The 20,399-nt window shown below is 35.6% G+C and overlaps 2 protein-coding genes, 1 long non-coding RNA gene and 1 other non-coding gene across 5 annotated transcripts; 3 read left to right on the forward strand and 1 right to left on the reverse strand.

Annotated features, from left to right (window-relative positions):
* Nucleotides 1–5,358: 5,358 nt before the first annotated feature.
* On the reverse strand, nucleotides 5,359–18,173 carry LOC131438951 (zinc finger protein GLI2). The gene is made up of 3 exons (XM_058609384.1): nucleotides 16,701–18,173; nucleotides 6,648–6,809; nucleotides 5,359–6,573 (listed from the first exon to the last, which is right to left on the reverse strand). The coding sequence occupies exons 1-3, from the start codon at nucleotides 18,144–18,146 to the stop codon at nucleotides 5,998–6,000; spliced, it is 2,184 nt and encodes a 727-aa protein (XP_058465367.1). The 5' UTR covers nucleotides 18,147–18,173; the 3' UTR covers nucleotides 5,359–5,997.
* LOC131438954 (uncharacterized) lies at nucleotides 10,156–10,994 on the forward strand. Its single transcript, XR_009231016.1, has 3 exons — nucleotides 10,156–10,344; nucleotides 10,629–10,756; nucleotides 10,821–10,994. It is a non-coding gene; the product is annotated as an uncharacterized LOC131438954 (long non-coding RNA).
* LOC131438942 (uncharacterized) lies at nucleotides 10,998–14,854 on the forward strand. 2 transcript variants are annotated; one of them, XM_058609359.1, is made up of 4 exons: nucleotides 10,998–11,327; nucleotides 11,388–11,750; nucleotides 11,799–12,948; nucleotides 13,018–14,854. In XM_058609359.1, the coding sequence occupies exons 3-4, from the start codon at nucleotides 12,268–12,270 to the stop codon at nucleotides 14,833–14,835; spliced, it is 2,499 nt and encodes an 832-aa protein (XP_058465342.1). In that variant the 5' UTR covers nucleotides 10,998–11,327; nucleotides 11,388–11,750; nucleotides 11,799–12,267; the 3' UTR covers nucleotides 14,836–14,854. The 2 variants fall into 2 exon arrangements, with proteins under 2 accessions (XP_058465342.1, XP_058465351.1); XM_058609368.1 differs by having other exon boundaries at nucleotides 11,388–12,948.
* A 1,453-nt stretch (nucleotides 18,174–19,626) lies between the features above and the next one.
* LOC131426703 (5S ribosomal RNA) lies at nucleotides 19,627–19,745 on the forward strand. Its single transcript, XR_009229138.1, has one exon. It is a non-coding gene; the product is annotated as a 5S ribosomal RNA (ribosomal RNA).
* The last annotated feature ends 654 nt before the right edge of the window (nucleotides 19,746–20,399 follow it).

The following is a 20,399-nucleotide window of genomic DNA, read 5'->3' on the forward strand; positions in this document are numbered from 1 at the left end:
TTCATTTTTTTCATCAGAGTTCAAAACCAAATGCATAACGTTTACTACATGGAACCGGAAAGCTACCCGATTTTGAGTACTTTCCATCCTAATTCGAGGTATCGTTCAATAACCTAACTTTAGGTCAAGTGGCCTGGTTGGGTGGTTCAATACATAGAGAGCTAGTCTTACAAGCCAGTTGTCGTATGTTCGAGTCCCGACCTGGAAGCATACTTAGTATCAGTAGGATCGCAGTACCTAGCCATGCAATGATCAAAAACATTTTGCTTCAACTTTTACGCTCACGTCGCTAATAATTCCAAGAAACTCGGTTGAAAAAAATAAAAATGCACTCTGTCGGTTGCGTCAGTTATACCATAATACATCCGCAACCGGAAGTGACCGCCATTTGATCATCGGATTCGATAAATGACTTAATAGTAGCTATCAAACGAGTCTAAGTGTGTTGAATTCGGTTCAGCCATCTCCAAGAACAACCAACGGGTAGATTTGGAAGATCTGAAATGAATATATTATACAAGATTGGAACTACGCTCGAACCCTGCGGAACATCGGCTCGTACGGGTAGCAATTCAGATTTACAATTCTGACAGCTAACCTGAAGAGTACGATCAGTTAAATAATTCTGAATCATTTTGATCAAATAAATAGGAAACTGGAAATCAGACATTTTTGCTATTAAACCTTTGTGCCAAACACTGTCGAATGCTTTTTCTATGTCTAGAAGAGCAACTCCAGTGGATAACCCAGAAGATTTATTTGCTTTTATCATGTTCGTAACTCTTACAAGTTGATGAATAGTTGAATGTTCATGACGAAATCCAAACTGCTCTGGTAAAAAAATTGATACAAGATAATTTTTTCAAAAAGTTTACTGATAGAAGAAAGTAAGCTAATTGGTCGATAAGTTGATGTTTCTGCTGGGTTTTTATCAGGTTTGAGGATAGGAATTACTTTAGCGTTTTTCCATCTTTTTTGGAAGTAAGCTAATGAAAAACACTTGTTGAAAATTTTAACCAAAAGTCTCAGGGCAACATCGGAAGATTTTTAATAAGAATATTAAAAATTCCATCATTACCAGGAGCCTTCATGTTTTTAAGTTTCCTAATAATTGATTTAATTTCATCAGAATTCATCTCAATAATGTCATCTTGTGATAACACTTGGGTTGAAATATGATCATATTTCAGTGAGACTTCATTTTCAATAGGACTCTCAACGTTCAAATCATGGGTAGAAGTCGTTTTTGTAAACATTCCTTGGTGTATATTTCGCTGTTCATTGAAGCAGTGGTGATGAAGGGTTTCGAAATCTTACCACAGCTACAGATTGCTTGCCAGACCATAGCTTTATTAACAAATTTTTCGACTTCAATCGATGTCTCGGACTGGTTTAACACTTGCCCTTCTCGCACCGTATAATATTGTGGTCCCGGCATGGATTTGTAATCGAGTTTTACGTAGGTTTCGTCGTCCATGATTATGCAGTTCAAATTTCCAGCAAGAAACGCATTGTACAGCTTTCGAACCCTCGCACAGTGGTTCGAATCAATAAAAACGTGGACATAAATCAGTAGCTGCCAAACCGTTCTTTAAATGCATATAGTTGCTTTGAAGAAATTATTTACAAATATATACCGCGTAATTCGATCCTATCATTAATTGTTCATGGCCTACTTTGACAAAAAATGTAACCATAACTTTTTTTTCTGAAGAGATTTTTTTTCTTCTACAAAGTTTTAGAACTATTAAAAATAAATTACTTTGTCAAATATACCAAAAGTCTAGGTCGCACCGTTTCGGATATACAAAGCGTTTTTATGGCAACCCCCTTAAAATCAGTTTTTTATTCATAAATTGTTTCGAGTTATTTTGTTATGCATACTTCGTTTGGAATATTTGTAGAAAATATAAAATTTCATAATTTTGTAGAAGCTAATGCATAAGCTTATTCTTTTCTGGAAAATTTATGCATAATTTTACTTCTTACCTAGAAAACCTTGTGCCGAAGCGAAATATGCAACTTAATGCAGCAAACTTTTATAATACTTATAGGAGAACATGTACCTTATCAAATTTATTTTCCAATGAGAATATCTTGAGTACTCTTCGTGTGACTCATTTTCACCTTAACCATGAATGGTTAAGAAACAGAGGGCGCACAATAGTCCAAAACTGGAAAAAGACGGTCACAAGTCTGTACAGACTTTCACTGATTTTTAAGAGCTAACGTGTCTTCGAAGAAGTTTTACAAAATTATTCCACAACCTAATCAATCAACTAGGTAGTTAATGTTACCTAATAAATCATTACAATATGTCACTTAGTCGCATTGCATTCGATCAATCAGTATCAGTCACGCTATCGTCCGAGTTTTCCGTATCGCTAATTTCTTGTTCTGTTGTAAGTTCTAGCATATCAATTGCTTCCAGTGACAATTTCTTTCCAGTTTTGATAGGTTTGTAACAAATATTCGAAATCAGTGGGTCAGACGGTACTAGGAGTCTACAAAAAACATCTGTCATCGTTTTTTCACGGCTGTTTTTCCTCGTGCCCAAGTTTGGATTTTTTTTATTTGTTTATTAATTTTTAACTTTTTTCATTCAATAAACTATAAAGGTTGTTTTATGAAATCGCTTATTTGAAACCTAAGAAAAAACCGCACATTCATGCCTTGGACGAATTTTTGTATATTTGTTATATTTTACAGGCTGTTGAAAAAAGGCTTTGTGAGAAATACCCCATGGATTATTACTATATATGCTACGCACGTATGCAAATATATGAAAGATATTTTTATACTATTTCCGACTACCAGTCTGGACGCGCGTAAACACGCATAAACAAGTTCATGCTTGCACGCGCAACTTAAGCAAATTGTTGCGATTTTTATTTTGTTACTTTTTACAAATGACAATATTAGAATAAATCTAAGTGGAACTAGATGCAATTTTAGGCCTTTTCAAATTTTGTTTTAATTATTGAAAATCCGAAAAATATCAAAACTTCAACACATATTTAAAAAATGGAAAAATGTTTTCTAGACAAAATATGATAAAGTATTGTTAAAGTACAAACCTTTACGAAGAGATTTCATGTTTAAACGTGTAAATAAATTGACTTATCGCGAAGCAACACGATTTTTAAGACGAGATGTTGATCGGGCGACGCTCACTGCAAAAGTGAGGTACAGAAATAGCAGACGCGTGACGCCCTCTGTTTCTTAACCATTCATGGTTTCAGCATGGCCATAGTGAAAATGAGTCACACGAAGAGTACTCAAGATATTCTCATTGGAAAATAAATTGGATAAGCTACATGTTCTCCTATAAGTATTATTAAAGTTTGCTGCATTAAGTTGCATATTTCGCTTCGGTACAAGGTTTCCTAGGTAAAAAAAGGTGAAATTATGCATAAATTTTCCAGAAAAGAATAAACTTATGCATTAGCTTCTACAATTATGAAATTCTATTTTTTCTACAATTATTCCAAACGAAGTATGCATAAAAAAATAACACGAAACAAGTTATGACTAGAAAACTAGTTTTAATGGGGTTGCCATAATTCAGTAATTAAAACTAACTTTGAAAAGACCTAAAAAAAAAGTTCCACCGAGTTCCACTTAGATTTTTTTTCATGATATTGGGCACATCTTTGCCTACAAATTTTGTAAGAATCAGCTGCATAAAGTTGCATATTTCGCTTCGGTGCAAGGTTTTATCCTAGGTAAAAAAAAGGTAAAATGTTGCATAACTTTGCCAGGAAAGAACAAACCTATGCACTATCTTCAACAAAAATATGCGATTTTATAAATTCTACAATTATTCCAAACAAAGTATGCATAACAAAATAACTCGAAACAATTTATGAATAAAAAACTGATTTTAAGGGGGTTGCCATAAAAACGCTTTGTATATCCGAAACGGTGCGACCTAGACTTTTGGTATGTTTGACAAAGTAATTTATTTTTAATAGTTCTAAAACTTTGCAGAAGAAAAAAAATTTCTATCTCTTCAGAAAAAAAGTTATGGTTACATTTTTTGTCAAAGTAGGCCATTAACAATTAATGATAGGATCAAATTACGCGGTATATATTTGTAAATAATTTCTTCAAAGCAACTATATGCATTAAAAGAACGGTTTGGCAGCTACTGATTTATGTCCACATTTTTATTGATTCGAACCACTGTGCCTCGGTCTGATAGATGCTTCTTGTTTCGGACTACGTTTTGGTTGTTTCTGCTTCTTATAGATTCGAAGATTCAAACGTTCTTTAGCACGAAGAACATTTGACTTCGAAGTGCCCATTTTTTTGGCCACATCCTAAACTGAAACCTCCTTCTTTTGCTCGAACGCCTTTAATATACGTTTATCCAACTGAGGGTTAGCAAGACCTTTTTTTCGACCCGTTATCGGTTTATCCTCAAAGGTGTTATCCTCACCGAACTTCCTGATTGCATTTCGCACGGCTTTTTCACTTACTCCTTCCATTTTTGCTATCTTTCTCAGTGACAGTCCGCATTCTGTGCACCATTTGTACACAATTTTTCGACGTTGTTCTGCTGGAAGTCCACGCGTTTCGAAACAAACTAATGAAAAAGAATAAACAACTGCACAAGTGGTTAGAGAAGAGTGTAAACAACAGGACGCAGCCATAAAAATTGACAGATTCTGAACCATTGCGAAATGGAAGCGGTTTTTGGTTGCGTCCATACTTTCTGGGACAGTCTTTAATTTCCAACAAATTCTATAGTGCATGTCGAATGATGATGGTTTTTGCTATTATTTTATGTAAAGTGTTAGATGGAAGAATTGCTGATTACAAAATTATTCCGTATTACTCGAAAGAGAAAGCAAACAAAGAGTAACTGTAATTTGCACTTTGGACATTTTCTAATGTTCGTCTTCAATTTAGTGGAGAAAAAAAATCTCTGAAAGAACATTTCTCGACCTCGTCGATCTGTGTCGATCGATGTATTACATTTCAACGTTAGTTGTGAGAACACGAGCTCAATTCTAAAACCAGAGTGATTAAAAAAACTAACAAGAGAAAATGGGACAAAATCTGTCAAAACTGATCTTTTTCTGATTTGGATGGAATTTTGCACATGTTTTAGTACGGCAAATGATTTGTTTTGGACAGATAGACTTACGACAGGTTTTAAAAAAGGACGAATGCATTTATGCATGCCACCGAATCAAATTGGATACTGTTTATTATATGAAAATTGAGTCCAACCAGAAGTTATGGAAAATCAATTGAGCACCCTGAAAAATATGCGCTAAATAAGTTGAATAAAAACTAAAATGGAAAAAAAATCAAGAAATCAAGCTGTACATTATTTATTCTATGCATTATCGTTCGTTCCGCTTACATGTCTATACATAAAAGAGATCCAACAATCTTTGGGAAGTTTCTAAGGTCTGCAAAAATATATACAGAGTATCATAATATTCTCGGTCCCGCATTTCTGTGGTTTTTTCCTGCAAATATACAGCAACTTTAGAAAGAACCACAGGAAGACAACCCTAGTCCGAAACGAAACACCAACATGATCACAAATGCTTTTCTGAACGTAATCTCTATACAAATTAAGAACATGTCTTTTGCTTGCATTAGATGTTCGATGTTCGATCATCGAATAAAATTTCTAACAATTTCATAACAGTGTAATTTTGGTATACGTAGAAATCCTTACCTAAGTTGAATAAAACCTATAAATGTAGATATGAAACTACTGGAAGCGACTACATCGATTTGGCAATGTCCTTTGGATTGATTCAGGTTTCGATTGGTTTTTGACTTACAACTAAATAAAGCAAATCGGAAAACTTAAAGTTTTGGGAAAAAACACAAAACATCTTTTAAAGCTCCTCATTTAAGTACGGGATTCTCTTTGACACTAAGTATATCTTACAATGGTCTAGTGTATTTTTCTCCTAGAAACTAAATCTTTGGCTTAAGGTTAAATTGCTTTCATCAGTCGTTCGAATGACACTATTGAAAAAAATCATACTGGAAAGAAGGGATCATTTTGGTAGAGTTCTCCATTCCCGAACTCACCAGACCTTCTTCTTCCATTGGATACGCCTCCAAATACTCTCCATCGGCCAGGAAGTTTTTCACACATTCGTATGAAATGTATTCATCTTGACAGGCAACAATTGACAACTGCCCGTTTTGGCTCGGTACTCCGTCCGGTGGCAACATTTGAACGTAACAACTAGAGATTTCGGTTGTGTTCATTTTGTTCCCCGATGTGCACATTTCATTTCCGGATTGCATTAATCCAGAGGTGTCCTCGAACACGTCGTCGAATTCGAACACATTGTCAGCCGTGTCCGTGGAGGGTGTCTGCGGTGGATCATAGTGGGCGCTGACGGAAGATTCCGAGTGTCTTCGAAGTGAGTTTATCGTGCTGCTGGACACTGACGAGTTAACGGTATGCTCTTTGTGAGATTTACGACGGATTTGTCCCTCAGAACGACAAGCGTGGTTCTTCACATGTTTCCGAAGACTGGACGGATCCGTGTAGCGCTTGGTACATCCGGGAAGTTGACAAGCGTACGGTTTCTACAATGAAGTATGATGAAAAAAAAACATTTAGGTGTACTGTCCTGTTACAACAGAATTCAACTGTAATTTACCGTATCGTAATGGGTTCGCTGGTGCTTGGCACGATCCGAGCTGTTACTGAAAGCCTTGGTACAACCAAAATACTGACAGTTGTACGGTCGTTCCCCGGTGTGTGAGCGTTGGTGAATCTTAAGGTTTTCCAACCGAGAGAATGCTTTTTCGCAACCGGAGAACTGAAAAGATGGAAGAACTTCGTTAGACTTTGTTATTGATTCTGGTGGTTCAAGCATCTGTAACACGTTGACGGCAGAAGTAGTTTAAAATACGAAACATATTATGATGTTTAATAAACAAGGAGCTCGATCAGTAGTTAGACTTAAATTCTAAGTGATCATTATCCAAATATAAAAAAAACTCGTAAATAATACATCGTTATTCAAGTGCAATTGGAAAAGGTATTTCTGATGAAAATTTCTACTTTAAAACCCGAATAATTTATTCAAACAAATCAAACTTTTTAAAATTACGTTGACTGTAATGAAAGTCTTCCAAACTAAAGTTCATTAATTAGGTTTTCGCCTGATGGAGAACCCAACCGAACTTCCCCTCTGACCGCCCAACCAAAATTTAAAAGTTCACTTAAATTTGAATGCGTGTAATGAAACAAGAAAACAAATCAGTGTCAGCTGTCAGATGAAGTTTGAAGTGAGGTTATATTTTAAACTTTAATAACTAACTACTTGAAATGGCTTTTTTTCAATTTGTCGTCAGGTTAGCGGTTTGAAACGTTCGGGAGAACTCACAACTGCAAGAATTTCACATGGTTTATGAAAGTAGACTCAATCATATTTACGCAATTATTCGTTATGGTTTTTATGCGACATTTGCAATGAAGTTTTCGATTCATTACTCTGAAATTTCTGGTTTGATCAGAAGTTTTTTGTCGTCACATCAAACCCATATGTTTTTCACAAGAAAATGATGACATCACAAATGCCAAACCAAAGTCGTGGTATTAGATTCCCTTTTGTGGAATTTGACCTTCTATTTCAACAGACTTCGCAGCCGAATGTACAGAACCATTGCATGGCTAATGCTATGACCCTTTTGACACCTTCCAGGTCGGTTCTCGAACATACGACAACTGGCTGGAATAAATACAGTTCATGTTTAACATGTACCGGTGGTTTGTCAATATTTCCAATAAAAAGTATGCAAATTATAATGAACATGTAAACAAACCAACATAAGCTGTCAAATGATTTTGTGATGTTATGTCGTGTTCGTGCAAAAAACTAATTGATTAGTGCTGTTTACATCCTCTTTAAGCAACTTGATTCATCCATTGTTCACTTTCACATTTCATCCAAGTCAGTCGGTAAGTACAGTATTGTGTAGTGAACAATAGAACGATTCCGTAATGAGTGAACCGCAAATGAACAAAAGCCGCTACGAAAGAATACAAATATTGTTGACTTCAGGCAGTACCGTATCGACCTTCGATACGACTGCAGCGATGTCAGAGCTACGAAAATTTCCGTAGATCAGCAGATTCGGAGATTTTCTCGGATGTACGGATCCGTAGTTAAAATCTACGGAAATTGAAACATTTCTTTGGATATCTACGAGAATTGGTATTTTGTTACGGAATTTGTTTGCCTGACAACCAGAAATAAAGTCGTTACGTATTTTGACTTTTTCGGGATGCACTGATAGCTTTTGCAATAACTCATTCGGTCAATCACGAAGTGCAACTCTTAATGTATCCATTCAACCAAAAATGAGCTTCGTCGTTGAACACAATCTTCCTCCAACTGAACACGTGATCTGTCAAAAACAGTGTTGCCAAAACGATACCAGCAGTAAAATCACCCTTTAGATGCACACTCCACATGAGAATAAAGCTCAAGTTTGACAGCTATCGGTGGTTAGTTTACATTTATAGCTTGCTTTTATAAATGTAAAGATAAGCCCATTTCTCAAAGTCCTCTATTTCACAGATCGTGTAAGTTGATGACCACATACATTCACATCGGATATAATGTCCACAAAAAGTATCAAAAATAGTGGTCAAAAACGGCAAAATGGAGCTTTTCTCAGCGATATCCAATCCAGTTTTCCACATACTTTTATTCAAAAGAAACGTTTCACGATTATATGGCAAATTCTCGAATCATGATCCGACCTCCAGTTCTGGAATAACCGGGTGATGAGTGTTTTAAATGTCAAGCCTTTGTTAAATACGATGATGACAAAACGTAAGAAATCTTCTAAATTGGGCTCGAAACTACTTCAAATTGTTTACCATATCGAACCAACTTTGGCTATACCGGTCTCCCGATTCCGGAAATGATAATCAAAGATGGCGGAACCGATTTTCTTGGACTTATATTCAAATAAAAAATCTTATTGAGCCATAGAGATTTCCTGAATTTCGTACGAATACGACTTCCCGTTGTGAAATTACAGGGTGATAAGTGTTTGAAATTTCAAATCGAAATAATTCTTAAAATTGGGCTCAGAACTATTTCGGTTTGTAGGTCATACGAACCGACTTCGGCTATACCGGTGCCCAAATTCAGGTTCTGAAAGTAGTAGTGCTAAAAGCTTCAAAACAAAACTCACTCTTTTTTCTCCAAGATGGCTTAACCAATTTTATCAAGCCTAGATTTTAATGAAAGGTCCTATGATTCCGTATGAATTACAAAAAATTCGTCTGGATCCAACTTAAAGAAGAATAAAGAAGAATTTAAGAAAATTATGCGATAGATGAATAGCGGTTTATACAATACTATGAAATTCTAGTCTACACGGAGAACTCTTCGATCAAAAAATTATGACATCGCAGTTTTTGAATTTCGTGCTAGTTTATTCAACTAATAGTTTTTTATTGAACCAATATGGTTTTATATTTGCATATATTTAAATAGTTGAAAAACGTGTTGTTTTGAATGTTGTCAAATTCCGGAGACAGTAGAAAGCAAAACAAATAATCACAATGTGAAATGAACCTTTTATTCAGTTGAAATATATTCGCGACGCTTAAAAACTGCCAATGAAAACGATATCGATGGTTATAGCGTTTGTGAAAATTTGCACATTCAATTTGGGGAAATTTGTGAATCCTTAACAATTGTTTATCGAACCACGGTTTGGTGATGAAAAAGTTTTAGTAATAAATTAGGAAGCATTTACTGTGTTACAATTGTACTCCTGTATGGAGATACATAAATTCAAATGTAAAACAAGTTTTCTTGTGTTGGTAATTTGTGTATTACGTACATTTTATTTGGTACGTATGTCATAGCTCTATGTATTTATATACGGCGTGAAACTAGTTTATCAAAGTGGTTTGAACGATTGTGCTTAAAACAATCGTTTCAGCAATAATTTATTCTCAAATGAATGTTTAGCCTGTCTTTTCGGATGAAATATCAGTTTTGTTCAATTTTTTATCAATGTTTGATGAATATTGCTTCACGCAGAAAAATATGGACTACTTGTTTTAAAAAATAAAAGTTGTTGATTTACGTACATCCAATTTTGTTGATTGTAATCTCAATAAAAGTTGAAGCTATTCAAAATTTACTTTTAAAACAACCCATTATATTTTGCTGGCAACGTTGCCGAGCAACAACGAATTTTTTGTTCACTTTTACCAGATATCTTTTTGAATTGAAACTAGTGTTAATCACATGTTCACGAAAAATATTCTAAAAACGGTCCGAATTGGAGTATTTTGGCTTACATTTCAAGCTGGGAATACAGGTAATTATTTAGGTTAAGGTGTTTTATGTGTCGGTGTTGTGATTGCGCAAAGGATTTGCAATAATGATCGAAGAAGAACTCATTGAAGAAATGAAAGTTGAAAATTTGTCAGAAGCTCAAATTCAACTTTGCAATTTGCTCAATTCATTTGGTATGTCAGAAGAAAGCATTAATCAATTTTTAGGTAAGTTCACGGTTTGGAGAATATCCGCAGAAAGCCAACAATAACCTTATATTAAAATATATCAATAATTAATATTTGATACTGTTAAATATTCTTCTAGATAACGGCTACGACTCCAACTCTTTGCAAATAATTGAGCGTCCAGAAGTGGAAACATTATTGCAGCCTCCATTCTTAGCAGACCGGTCAAAATGCATTGCAGGGCTTAACGGATGGCGTAAACGTAAGGTTCGTGGTAAATATAAATATTAACTGAATTCCGAGGCTTTTATTAACAGATGTTGATTTCTAGGGCCTTCCTCCTGTATCAAAACCTCTCAGCAATATCGACCAAAATACACCATCAGCTAATAGAACCAGAGGGGAGTACACGGCAAGTTTTTTGCTTCAACAATCTGACAAAGGCCGGGCCATCATTCAGGCATACGACAGGACAAATAGTCATCGATGAGTTTCAAGATAAGTTCGGTGCATTATCTTCATATGAATTGTCTTCTCGATCTGAAGAACTCTTCAAGATTTTTCCGACAGAGCTCCAGGCATTAAGAATTATATCAATAATTTATTTAAGTTGCTAATTCTCTTTTCTTCTAGCAGTTCTCTTGGTATCGTCCAACTTTTACCACTGACGCTGGAGGAAAACGTCTACGACTAGGAAAATATCCGACTGGCTCGTTATATTATCGCAATAATAATTACAAAGCGAAGTACATAACTCTCAGGCAAAACAACACCCAAGACGCAGAAGAAAATTATTCTGCGGCAGAGGATTCTGCCGAGAGTCCTTTCACAGATACAGGTATATTCAAATTTTAATTTGAATGGAAATCGGAAATTCATGAGATATTGTTTGTTTCAGAACAAGAATATAAAGAAACTAAAGCATGGCTACGACATCACTACGAGAATTGGGAAGAGGTGAAACGAAAATGGCAGGATTCATCCAGGTATCGATTGAACGAAATACGACGTCGAAATTTTTCCGTTGAAGACCTTCTACAAGAGTATCCAGTGCTTCGTAATTTTAAAAGCTATGTTTTAATTGAAGCGGATTTTCAATTCAAATATGCAGATGCAATAGATATTCTTTTTACGAAATGGGACGCATTCCGTAACAGAATTTATGACATCTTTGAAGCGGATATTGCGGATACCTCAGGACGAGTTTTATTGAATTACCTTATCGAGGACATATCACCAAACGGGAAAAAATTAACCGAGGGTAATTTTTTTTATTTTTTGTTTTCATGAAATTACATACTTTTTTTAGATTGTCGTGATTGTATTACCTTAATGCTCACGGTTTATTTACTCCCTACAAACTCTATAGTTGTACAGTCTGGTACTAAAAGATGGAAGCCATCGTTTGCTGAGTCAAAAGAAGCTTTTGTAGTACATGTAACAGATTTGTCTGAAATCGATACGAAAGTTGGACGATACATCAACAGGTGTAAAGATAAAGTTTTACAGCAGCAACCACTCTTAATCGTTGTGGGACCGGAAATTACTCAACTTATGGAATATTTAGTATATTTTGAAAATTCGTTCTATCGCTTCAATACCTTTCTTAAAGCGTTGGATGTATGCTTCAAGTTTTTTAAAGTTTACAATCTACAATTTCCACCGGAGGCTTCAGGACCATGGAACTTGATAGCCCATTCGATATATTCTTTTAAAGTAGATGAAAGTAACGTTCATTACTCAAAAATATCTCGCATTCAAACCTACCTGGAGTCAAAATGATATCGTGTATAGTTGAGAAGTGCGTATGGATAGGTATGTCACCGAATTTACTGTATGGACATCTCAAACGAATGCATATGCAATTAGATTCTTTCAAGTGTAATGTAGGAACATGTGATAGAACCTACTCTGTGCTTGCCACATTTCGTTTGCACCACAGAAAACATTTTCTACAGTATCAAACATTATATGCGAACAGAGAACAAACGAGTTCACAAAAGAAGAATAATAAACAAACTATTCAATCGAAGATGGAAATAAATGACAAACAAGTTAGTATAGAAGAGTCTGGATTGATACACAGTCCTACAACAAATATTTCAACTACGCTAGATATTGATTACTTCGCAAAAAAAATTAAATCACCCAACTTCACATTTGCACTTAAATGGCTAAGCAAAGAAAATCTACCACGTAAAATGATCATAGAAATACAAAAAGATGTACAAAAGTATTATATTGAACCGATGATTGAAGTATTTAAAGAAGTATCCGCAGGTGGACAAGAAAATGATTTAACAGAGCGAGTTTTAAATGAGCTCAATTCAACATGCAACTATGAATCTGAATACATGCTTATTCAACAATTGAAACAAAAAGATTTGTTCTGCGACCCAATAATGTTCAACATGAACAATGAGCTCCAAGCCAATAATTTTGGCAATCTGGAGCTGAAGGTAAACACTCAATATTGCAATAAGGTGAACGTATACTGTGAACTTGATTCATTGATTTTTTTTGCTTAGGTTGAAGATCAAATCGAAGGAGTTCTAATGCCTCTCAAGTTCCTATTGAGAAAATATATAGAATCACCTGGCTTATTTGACTGCATAGTAGAGAATTTGAATCCATCGGATGACGGCGTATATCGATCATTGATAGATGGCCAAGTTTGGAAAAGAAGAAGACAATTGTTTAAGGATAAATTTGTTATTCCGCTTAACATATACTTTGATGATTTTAACACTAGCGATACAGCATCAAATCACGCAGCAGCGACTTCAATTTGTGGAATATATTTGAATGTACCATGTTTGCCCGCATATTTGTTGAGTAAACGCAACAACATTTTAATTGCTGGGTTCGTGAAAACTATCGATAGAAAATATAACGACAACGCTAAATTGTTTTGTAAACTGATTGATACATTGATTGAATTAGAAAAAGAAGGATTGGTTATTACTTCCAAAAATGAAAAGAAAAGGATCTATTTTGCGTTAGGCTTCGTTCTCGGCGACAATCTGGGGATCAATGGTATCACAGGCTTCGTCGAGTCATTCCGAGCAACATATTTTTGTCGAGTATGTAAACGGACACGAGAACAAACAGAAAATGACTGTGTGGAACATTTAAACAGCCTTCGAGAAGCTCGCACTTACAAACTTGATCTTGATCTTCAAAATAAATCTATCACCGGATTGAAAGAAGAGTGTATGTTCCACAGATTATCCTACTTTCACGTTTGTGATAATTTTGTATTTGACGCAATGCATGATGTACTAGAAGGCGTGTTGGTATACAATCTTCAACATTGTCTATATCATTTCATAATCAAAAAGCAATATCTAAGTACAGACGCTCTGAATCGACAAAAAAATACATTTGTTTACGGAGATTTGAATTCGAGCAATATCCCAAATGATTTTGTTGAAAATAAGATCAAAAACAAACAAATCAAAATGACTGCTAGTGAGATGAAAACGTTTTGGACGTTCTTACCACTTATATTTGGAATTATGATACCTGAAGAAGATCTGGTATGGAATTTTGTTAAAATAACTCTAAAACTCATACACATAATTTTTTTGGATGAAATACCAACCGAATTAATCGAAGAGTTAAAAGTACTAGTCAAACAACATCATAATAAGTACATGTTGTTATTCGATGATTCTCTAAAACCAAAATTTCATTTTCTTACACATTACGCTACAGCAATACAAAAATCAGGTTGTATTCGTCGCAACTGGGCTATGCGATTCGAAGCTAAACACCGCGAATCCAAAAATTATTGCAGAGTTAATAATAACAAGAAAAATTTATGTTATTCGTTATCAATTAAATCAAGTTACAAATTTGCATATAATGTTTTGAACAATGAATTTTTTAGTGATCAATTAAAAATAAGTCATGACGTAGTGATTAAAAAACTTCCGATGGAATATGATTTTTGTTTGGAACGAATAAGTTATATGATTGATCCTACAGAAGTAATGTTTACAACAAAAATCATAAAGAAAGGGGCAGACTATACAAAAGGTTGTGTCTTTCTTTTACAGAAAAAAAACCTAATCAATATTTACAAATGTCGAGATATAGTCGTAAGTCTTCAAAACAATATAATAATCTTTGCACAAAAATATGAATCCATCAATTTTAATGAACATTACCAATCATACGAGTTGAAAATGAGCAGTGATTTAACTATTGTCAATTTTTTGCTGCAGGTTTACAGTAAACCCGTAAATTTATATAACGTTGGTAGTAAAACATTTCTTAGAACTCCAAACTATTATGATTGCAATACCGATATTGAGAACACAGTTATTATGAGAAATATTTAGGAAGGCACAGAAAATAACTCTACGGTGTTTACACATTTCTTCATAATGTAAACTAATACAATGTATGAAATAAAATAATTATATAAAGAATATTTGTTTTAGTTCATTTAACAATAATTGCTTTTAAATAACAAAACATATTTCGGTAGGTAAAACGAATGCGATAACCCTCAAATCAACAATTTTATGTGTGGTTAATGCAAGTATAATATCACACTTGTTTCAACAAAATATTAGTTTGGTTTCAGCGAAACGAACATTTGAATGTGCTGGATGTCAAAAATATTCAGAACAAATCTTGATTCGATTCAAAAATATCCTCAGTTGCATCTATTAAAATTCTAGGTGTGAATGTACAAGGAAAATATTAGAAATAAATCCGTGCTTTTGTTGGTACCAGATCAATTATTTTTTTTGTTGTTTCTAGCCTGTACCAGGTTGATATCACAAAACATTTTTCTGCGTGTTTCATTTTATGAATGTAGACTTTAATTCCATTATAAAAAAGTTGGCTACACTGCTTCAATGCCTTTGTGATAAATCGCGCTAAACAAAATAAACCAACAAAATTTTCTGTTCAAAAAATAGTTTTCCGGAAAAATAAATGTTAAACAACCTTCCATATGCATTGCCTTTCACGTGTTGAACTCAATGCTCTTTTTTGCGGGATTACTTAAAGAAGGTACGTAAATCTTTTTTTCGCAATAATCTGCAAGAGAAAATCCATATAGGGGTGCGTTGGTGAACAAATGTTTTAGTGGAAGTAAGCTGAAACTGAAATAATTTTTCTCGAGCAGTTTTCGAAAAAAACGGAAGAGTTTAAGACTAAGATTTTCGCTTTTCTTGAAATGCAACTCTAAGCAGAATAAACTGATTTGTTTTTTTTTTATCAAATGCAGTGTCGTGGTCCTTAAAGAGATTGCAAATAACAAAATGTGCTCAATCAAACTTTTAAGCTCTCAGATTATATGCATTAGAAATTGAAACATAAAGTCACTTCAATGTTTTGTGAAATCTCAATTCATGATTTATCAAAACCATTAGTTGCCCTGGTTCAAAAATTGAAAATCATTGCATTTATTCACTAGCTGTTGAATAGTGGTGTGGCTCGGTTAGTGGGAAGACTACTGGTACAATAATTAAGTAAAGATTTCTTAGTAACTTCACATCGAAAAATAATACTTAAAAATATTACATTTCAATATAATATACTCTTTATGTTGAACATACGATATTTATTTCATATATCCCAACGTGTCAAACTTTCATTAAAGAAATCATAACGTATATCAATTAGTATATTTTGATTATCATCGTAAGTCAATAATATTGCTTTAGTAGATTCAACTAATTACAATATCTAAAAGAACAAAAATCGATTCGTTTTTTCAACTAACTTAATTTTATTTAAAAAAACAACGCCGGAAATATTTGTTGAAATTGAAAGGTATGCGTCCTGACTAACTGACAGCATTTTATTTTCCTTCAACCAAAACATTTAGTTGTTCCGACCATCGTTTCTGCTAATTGGAAAAACAAAAATGACAGTTTAGACAACAGTCACTTAGTTGTATCAACTTTAAACCAATCGAACTCAGTTAAACGATTAATATTCTGGTTGAATTGGGATCAATCGTGTAGATCTTTAAGAGTGACAACTGAACAACTGGTCTGTAAGATCAGTGCCCTACACATTGAACCATCAACACCATCAAATGAACAAACAATAATTAAATAAATGATATTCACTTCACTCTGTTCAAGTTCGTTTTTTTTTCAACGTTAAAAATTTAAGATTTCAAATTAATCGAAACGGATGGATATAAAAACATAAACAAAACAAACCAAAATCTGAAAACACTCACCGGACACTTGTTAGGTTTCTCTCCGGAATGGACCCGCATGTGGATCAGCAGTTTGTACCGAGCATTGAACGGTCGGTACCTGCGCGGACAGTCCAGCCAGTAGCAGGCAAACTCTTCACCTTTTTTCACCTCGACATGTTTCTTCTCGATGTGCCCCACCAAATTAGCCTGATCGGGAAATTTCAGATTACAGTCCATCCAGAGGCACTCCAGCGGTTGATCGGACTCAGCTGATTCCTCTTCCTCGTCATCCTCTTCGAGAACTTCCTGCTTCACATCGGGCTGCCTTTCCGGTTCAGGCTGTGATTGCTGATGCTGTTGTTTCCAGATATCCTTGAACTCTCGGTTCGGTTTAACAGCAAGCTCCGAATTATTATAATTCTCCTCCGGATGCTGATAGGCATCGTCACTATTGGCACTTTTGTTCGAGTTGTTGCTGATGTCAACATTTTGACTGAATTGATCCAGGAAGCTCGTATCGAAATAATCGATCATGTAACTTGCTTGTGAATTATGCAATTCGAAGTTCTTGGAGCTGTCATCAAACTGAATGGAGTTTCCGAAGGCGGATTTGATCGACGGTAACTGTTGGAGTGTGGATTGAGAATCGATATTATTGTGTTTCGGAGAACCCGACGGATCTTGTTGTGTTTGTGGATTTGTGAAAGTCATCGAAAGCGATGAAGTTATCCAAGGATCCAACGAAGGTGACGAACAGGGACTCTGGTTCTTTGACTGACAATTGATATCGTTGAAATTGAAATATTCTGAGCTGGTTACATTGTTGGATGTCAGTGGCGTTGCAATTGTAGTCGCTGGAGAGAGACATACCGATGATTGCAGCTTTTCGATGTATTCCGGATCAAATTTGAAGTATAGACCATCGTTTTTCTGCTGCATACCGGTCACCTGCTGTTCGTAGCCTGTGGAATAACGCACATTTTCCGATCCACATACTATTTCAGGAAACTCATTACTGAACTCAGCATTGTTATAATCGTACGATGAATGACTTGAGGAAGCCGGTGAAAACGAACACTTTGGTTTTTCTCCGCAGTACATCTTTGCCTCGGGACACATTTCCCCGAAATAAACAGGATCTTTAAGCGTTCCTGGTGTGGTCGGAGTTAGCAGTGACATGTGGCTAAAATTCACGATCGGAACACTGATATCGATTGCTTTGGGAATGTCAAACTGTGCACTGTTCACCTGACCGGAAACAAACATCTTATTCTCAAACATGTTTAATACATCACAAACTCTGCACAGACTAAAACTCAAATGTAAGGTATAAACTCTCGGGAAAACTGTGTGATGCGCGTTCGAAAAGGAACAAAAAAAACGCCAAACACTCCGATGACTAATTGGAAAGCACGTCCTGACGGATCGGGCGTTCGGAATCGAATGACAAAAATAAGAGAAGCAAGAGCTGATCTTGCCTTCCATCCAACGGCAGCAACGGCAAGATCGCCTCGTGCACATGTGGTCTCACCAGAACTGGGTGAACGCACGTTTTTCTGTGTGGCACTTACTCCGACGGTTTAGGTTTGGTGATGTGACCCCGCGATATGCTACCGTGTGTGCTGTGGCAGTAGGTAGTAGGAAAACTGTGAACAAAAAATGGGATCGTGTCCCTGGAAATACGCGTGCTAGAGTGAGATGATGATGATGATGGTGCTTTCGTCCCGCGAGCATTTCACTGCACAGAATTCCAAGCAGCAAGTGCACCGAAAGAAAGTGGTACGATGGGAAAACGATGGGATGTCCGCAGATTAATTAGATGGTTACATGAATACTCATAGGGAAGTAACAAGAAAAATCTTTCGAATCTTCTGGCAGTTGAAAGATGTTGGAAGCGAAAGAGGTGATCTTGCCAAACATTCAACGGAATTTACTACCGTTTTGTAGCGAAAATATATGATCTGATTATAAAAAATTCGTTTAAAATTTCCTAAGGCAGTCGGCAGAGTGCTGATTTTAAAATTCGTTTATTTATTATCTTCCGGAAATTCGCTCAATAATTTTAGATGCCATAACATACTCCGATGCCAGAATTCACCGCTCAAAACCGACTATTACATATCCATAGATTTTACACTGAAATACAGCTAACGAAGTTTTGACTGCTAACAGTGTTGGGAAAATCATGACCAGAAAAAGTTCACTTCACTATCATTCGTGAAAAAATCAGTTCAAGAGATTTTCTAAAAAAATATAGCATCATTCATGAAACAAGCATCTCATCCTCGAAGTTTACAAGTGATTTTTTGTGTCAGCGAAACTTGATGACGAATTTTCACCCACAGAGATATCGCTAAAGAGAAAATCGATAGGTAGTAGAGTATCCGATGATATTCCGATGCAGAATTTCCACTACGCTTCAGTTTGACGCCGAAGTGATTGGTACAAGTTTAATTATTATATTCTACTAAATAAATTCGCAACTGAATCGCAACTGAGAAATAAAAACTGCGATATTCTCGAAGCACGTAGGATGGTCAATATTAACAGTAATATTTTTTCCCCATTGCAAACATTGATTATCACCCTTATCTTGAATAACGACGTATTGATTTTTCGATCGAATCTGGTTCGGTCGAATCCCAGTTACCTTTGATTTGCTAGCGTTATTGGGAATACAAATGAAATACGATCGAAAAATCAATACGTCGTTATTCAGAATAAGGGTGTACAGCGGCGAAAAGCTGCTTTAATTCCAGCTGGCTGATTACACCGCACTATTCAGATTAAACCTAATAAAACTCTATTTACCCTAAATTTGATTCATAGAAGTAATAGGAGCGCAACATTGTCAGCATGTCTCGAACCCACAGTAGGCGCAGTATTTGAATGGCGCGTATCAATTGGGCTGCGCTCCTGTTACTTCGGCGTACGTTATTTAGCCTAAATTAGGAAAAAAAATTTTGTCAACGACCATACCATGTTGAAAACACCGGTTCTCGTCCGATCACCGAAGTTAAGCAACATCGGGCGCGATTAGTACTTGGATGGGTGACCGCTTGGGAACGTCGCGTGTCGTTGGCTTTTAAAAATTGTCCCGGGTTGACGGTTCAATGCATAGGACGCTGGTCTTACAAGCCAGCTGTCGTATGTTCGAGCCCCGACCTGGAAGGATTCTTAGTGTCAGTAGGATCCATAGTACTAGCCATGCAATGATTCTGTACACTAAGAATCAGCTGCGAAGTCTGTTGAAACAGAAAGGTCAAATTCCACGGAAAGAATGTATGCATAACTGCATAGGTTCAGTTTTTGTTTATATGCGAATTTAAGATACAATGCCATTTGGCCTTGGTATGGTATTACATCCCTGTAGTGGAATTTGACCTTCTGTTTCAACAGACTTCGCAGTCGATTCAGAGGGTACAGAACCATTGCATGGCTGGTGCTACGATTCTACTGACACTATGAATCCGTCCAGGTCGGTGCCATTTGGAATATATATCTGATATGACTCTAGAACCGAAGATTTTTCTTTGGGAAATGAATTTTCCAAATGGCATTTTTAAAAAAAAATGCCATTTGGAAAATTCATTTCCCAAAAATCTTCGGTTCTAAAGTCATATCAGATATATTCAATGTGCGAACTTTTTTCTTAAAAAACACATGGGCTGAAAAGTCCCGGGTCTAACACATAGATGGCGCTAGTTTTATTGCAGTCAACTTTGTTCAGTTAATATT

The sequence above is a fragment of the Malaya genurostris genome, chromosome 1 (assembly GCF_030247185.1).
Source record: "Malaya genurostris strain Urasoe2022 chromosome 1, Malgen_1.1, whole genome shotgun sequence".
NCBI lineage: Eukaryota > Metazoa > Arthropoda > Insecta > Diptera > Culicidae > Malaya > Malaya genurostris.

Excerpts from the sequence above, each read along its gene's own strand:
- LOC131438942 (XM_058609368.1), top strand. The coding sequence starts at position 12,268 with ATGATATCGTGTATAGTTGAGAAGTGCGTATGGATAGGTATGTCACCG. Across the intron at positions 12,949-13,017 it reads TTGGCAATCTGGAGCTGAAG|GTTGAAGATCAAATCGAAGG; the intron begins GTAAACACTCAA and ends TTTTTTGCTTAG.
- LOC131438951 (XM_058609384.1), bottom strand. The coding sequence starts at position 18,146 with ATGGAAGGCAAGATCAGCTCTTGCTTCTCTTATTTTTGTCATTCGATT. Across the intron at positions 6,810-16,700 it reads AGAAACCTAACAAGTGTCCG|TTCTCCGGTTGCGAAAAAGC; the intron begins GTGAGTGTTTTC and ends CCATCTTTTCAG. Across the intron at positions 6,574-6,647 it reads AGCGAACCCATTACGATACG|AAACCGTACGCTTGTCAACT; the intron begins GTAAATTACAGT and ends ACTTCATTGTAG.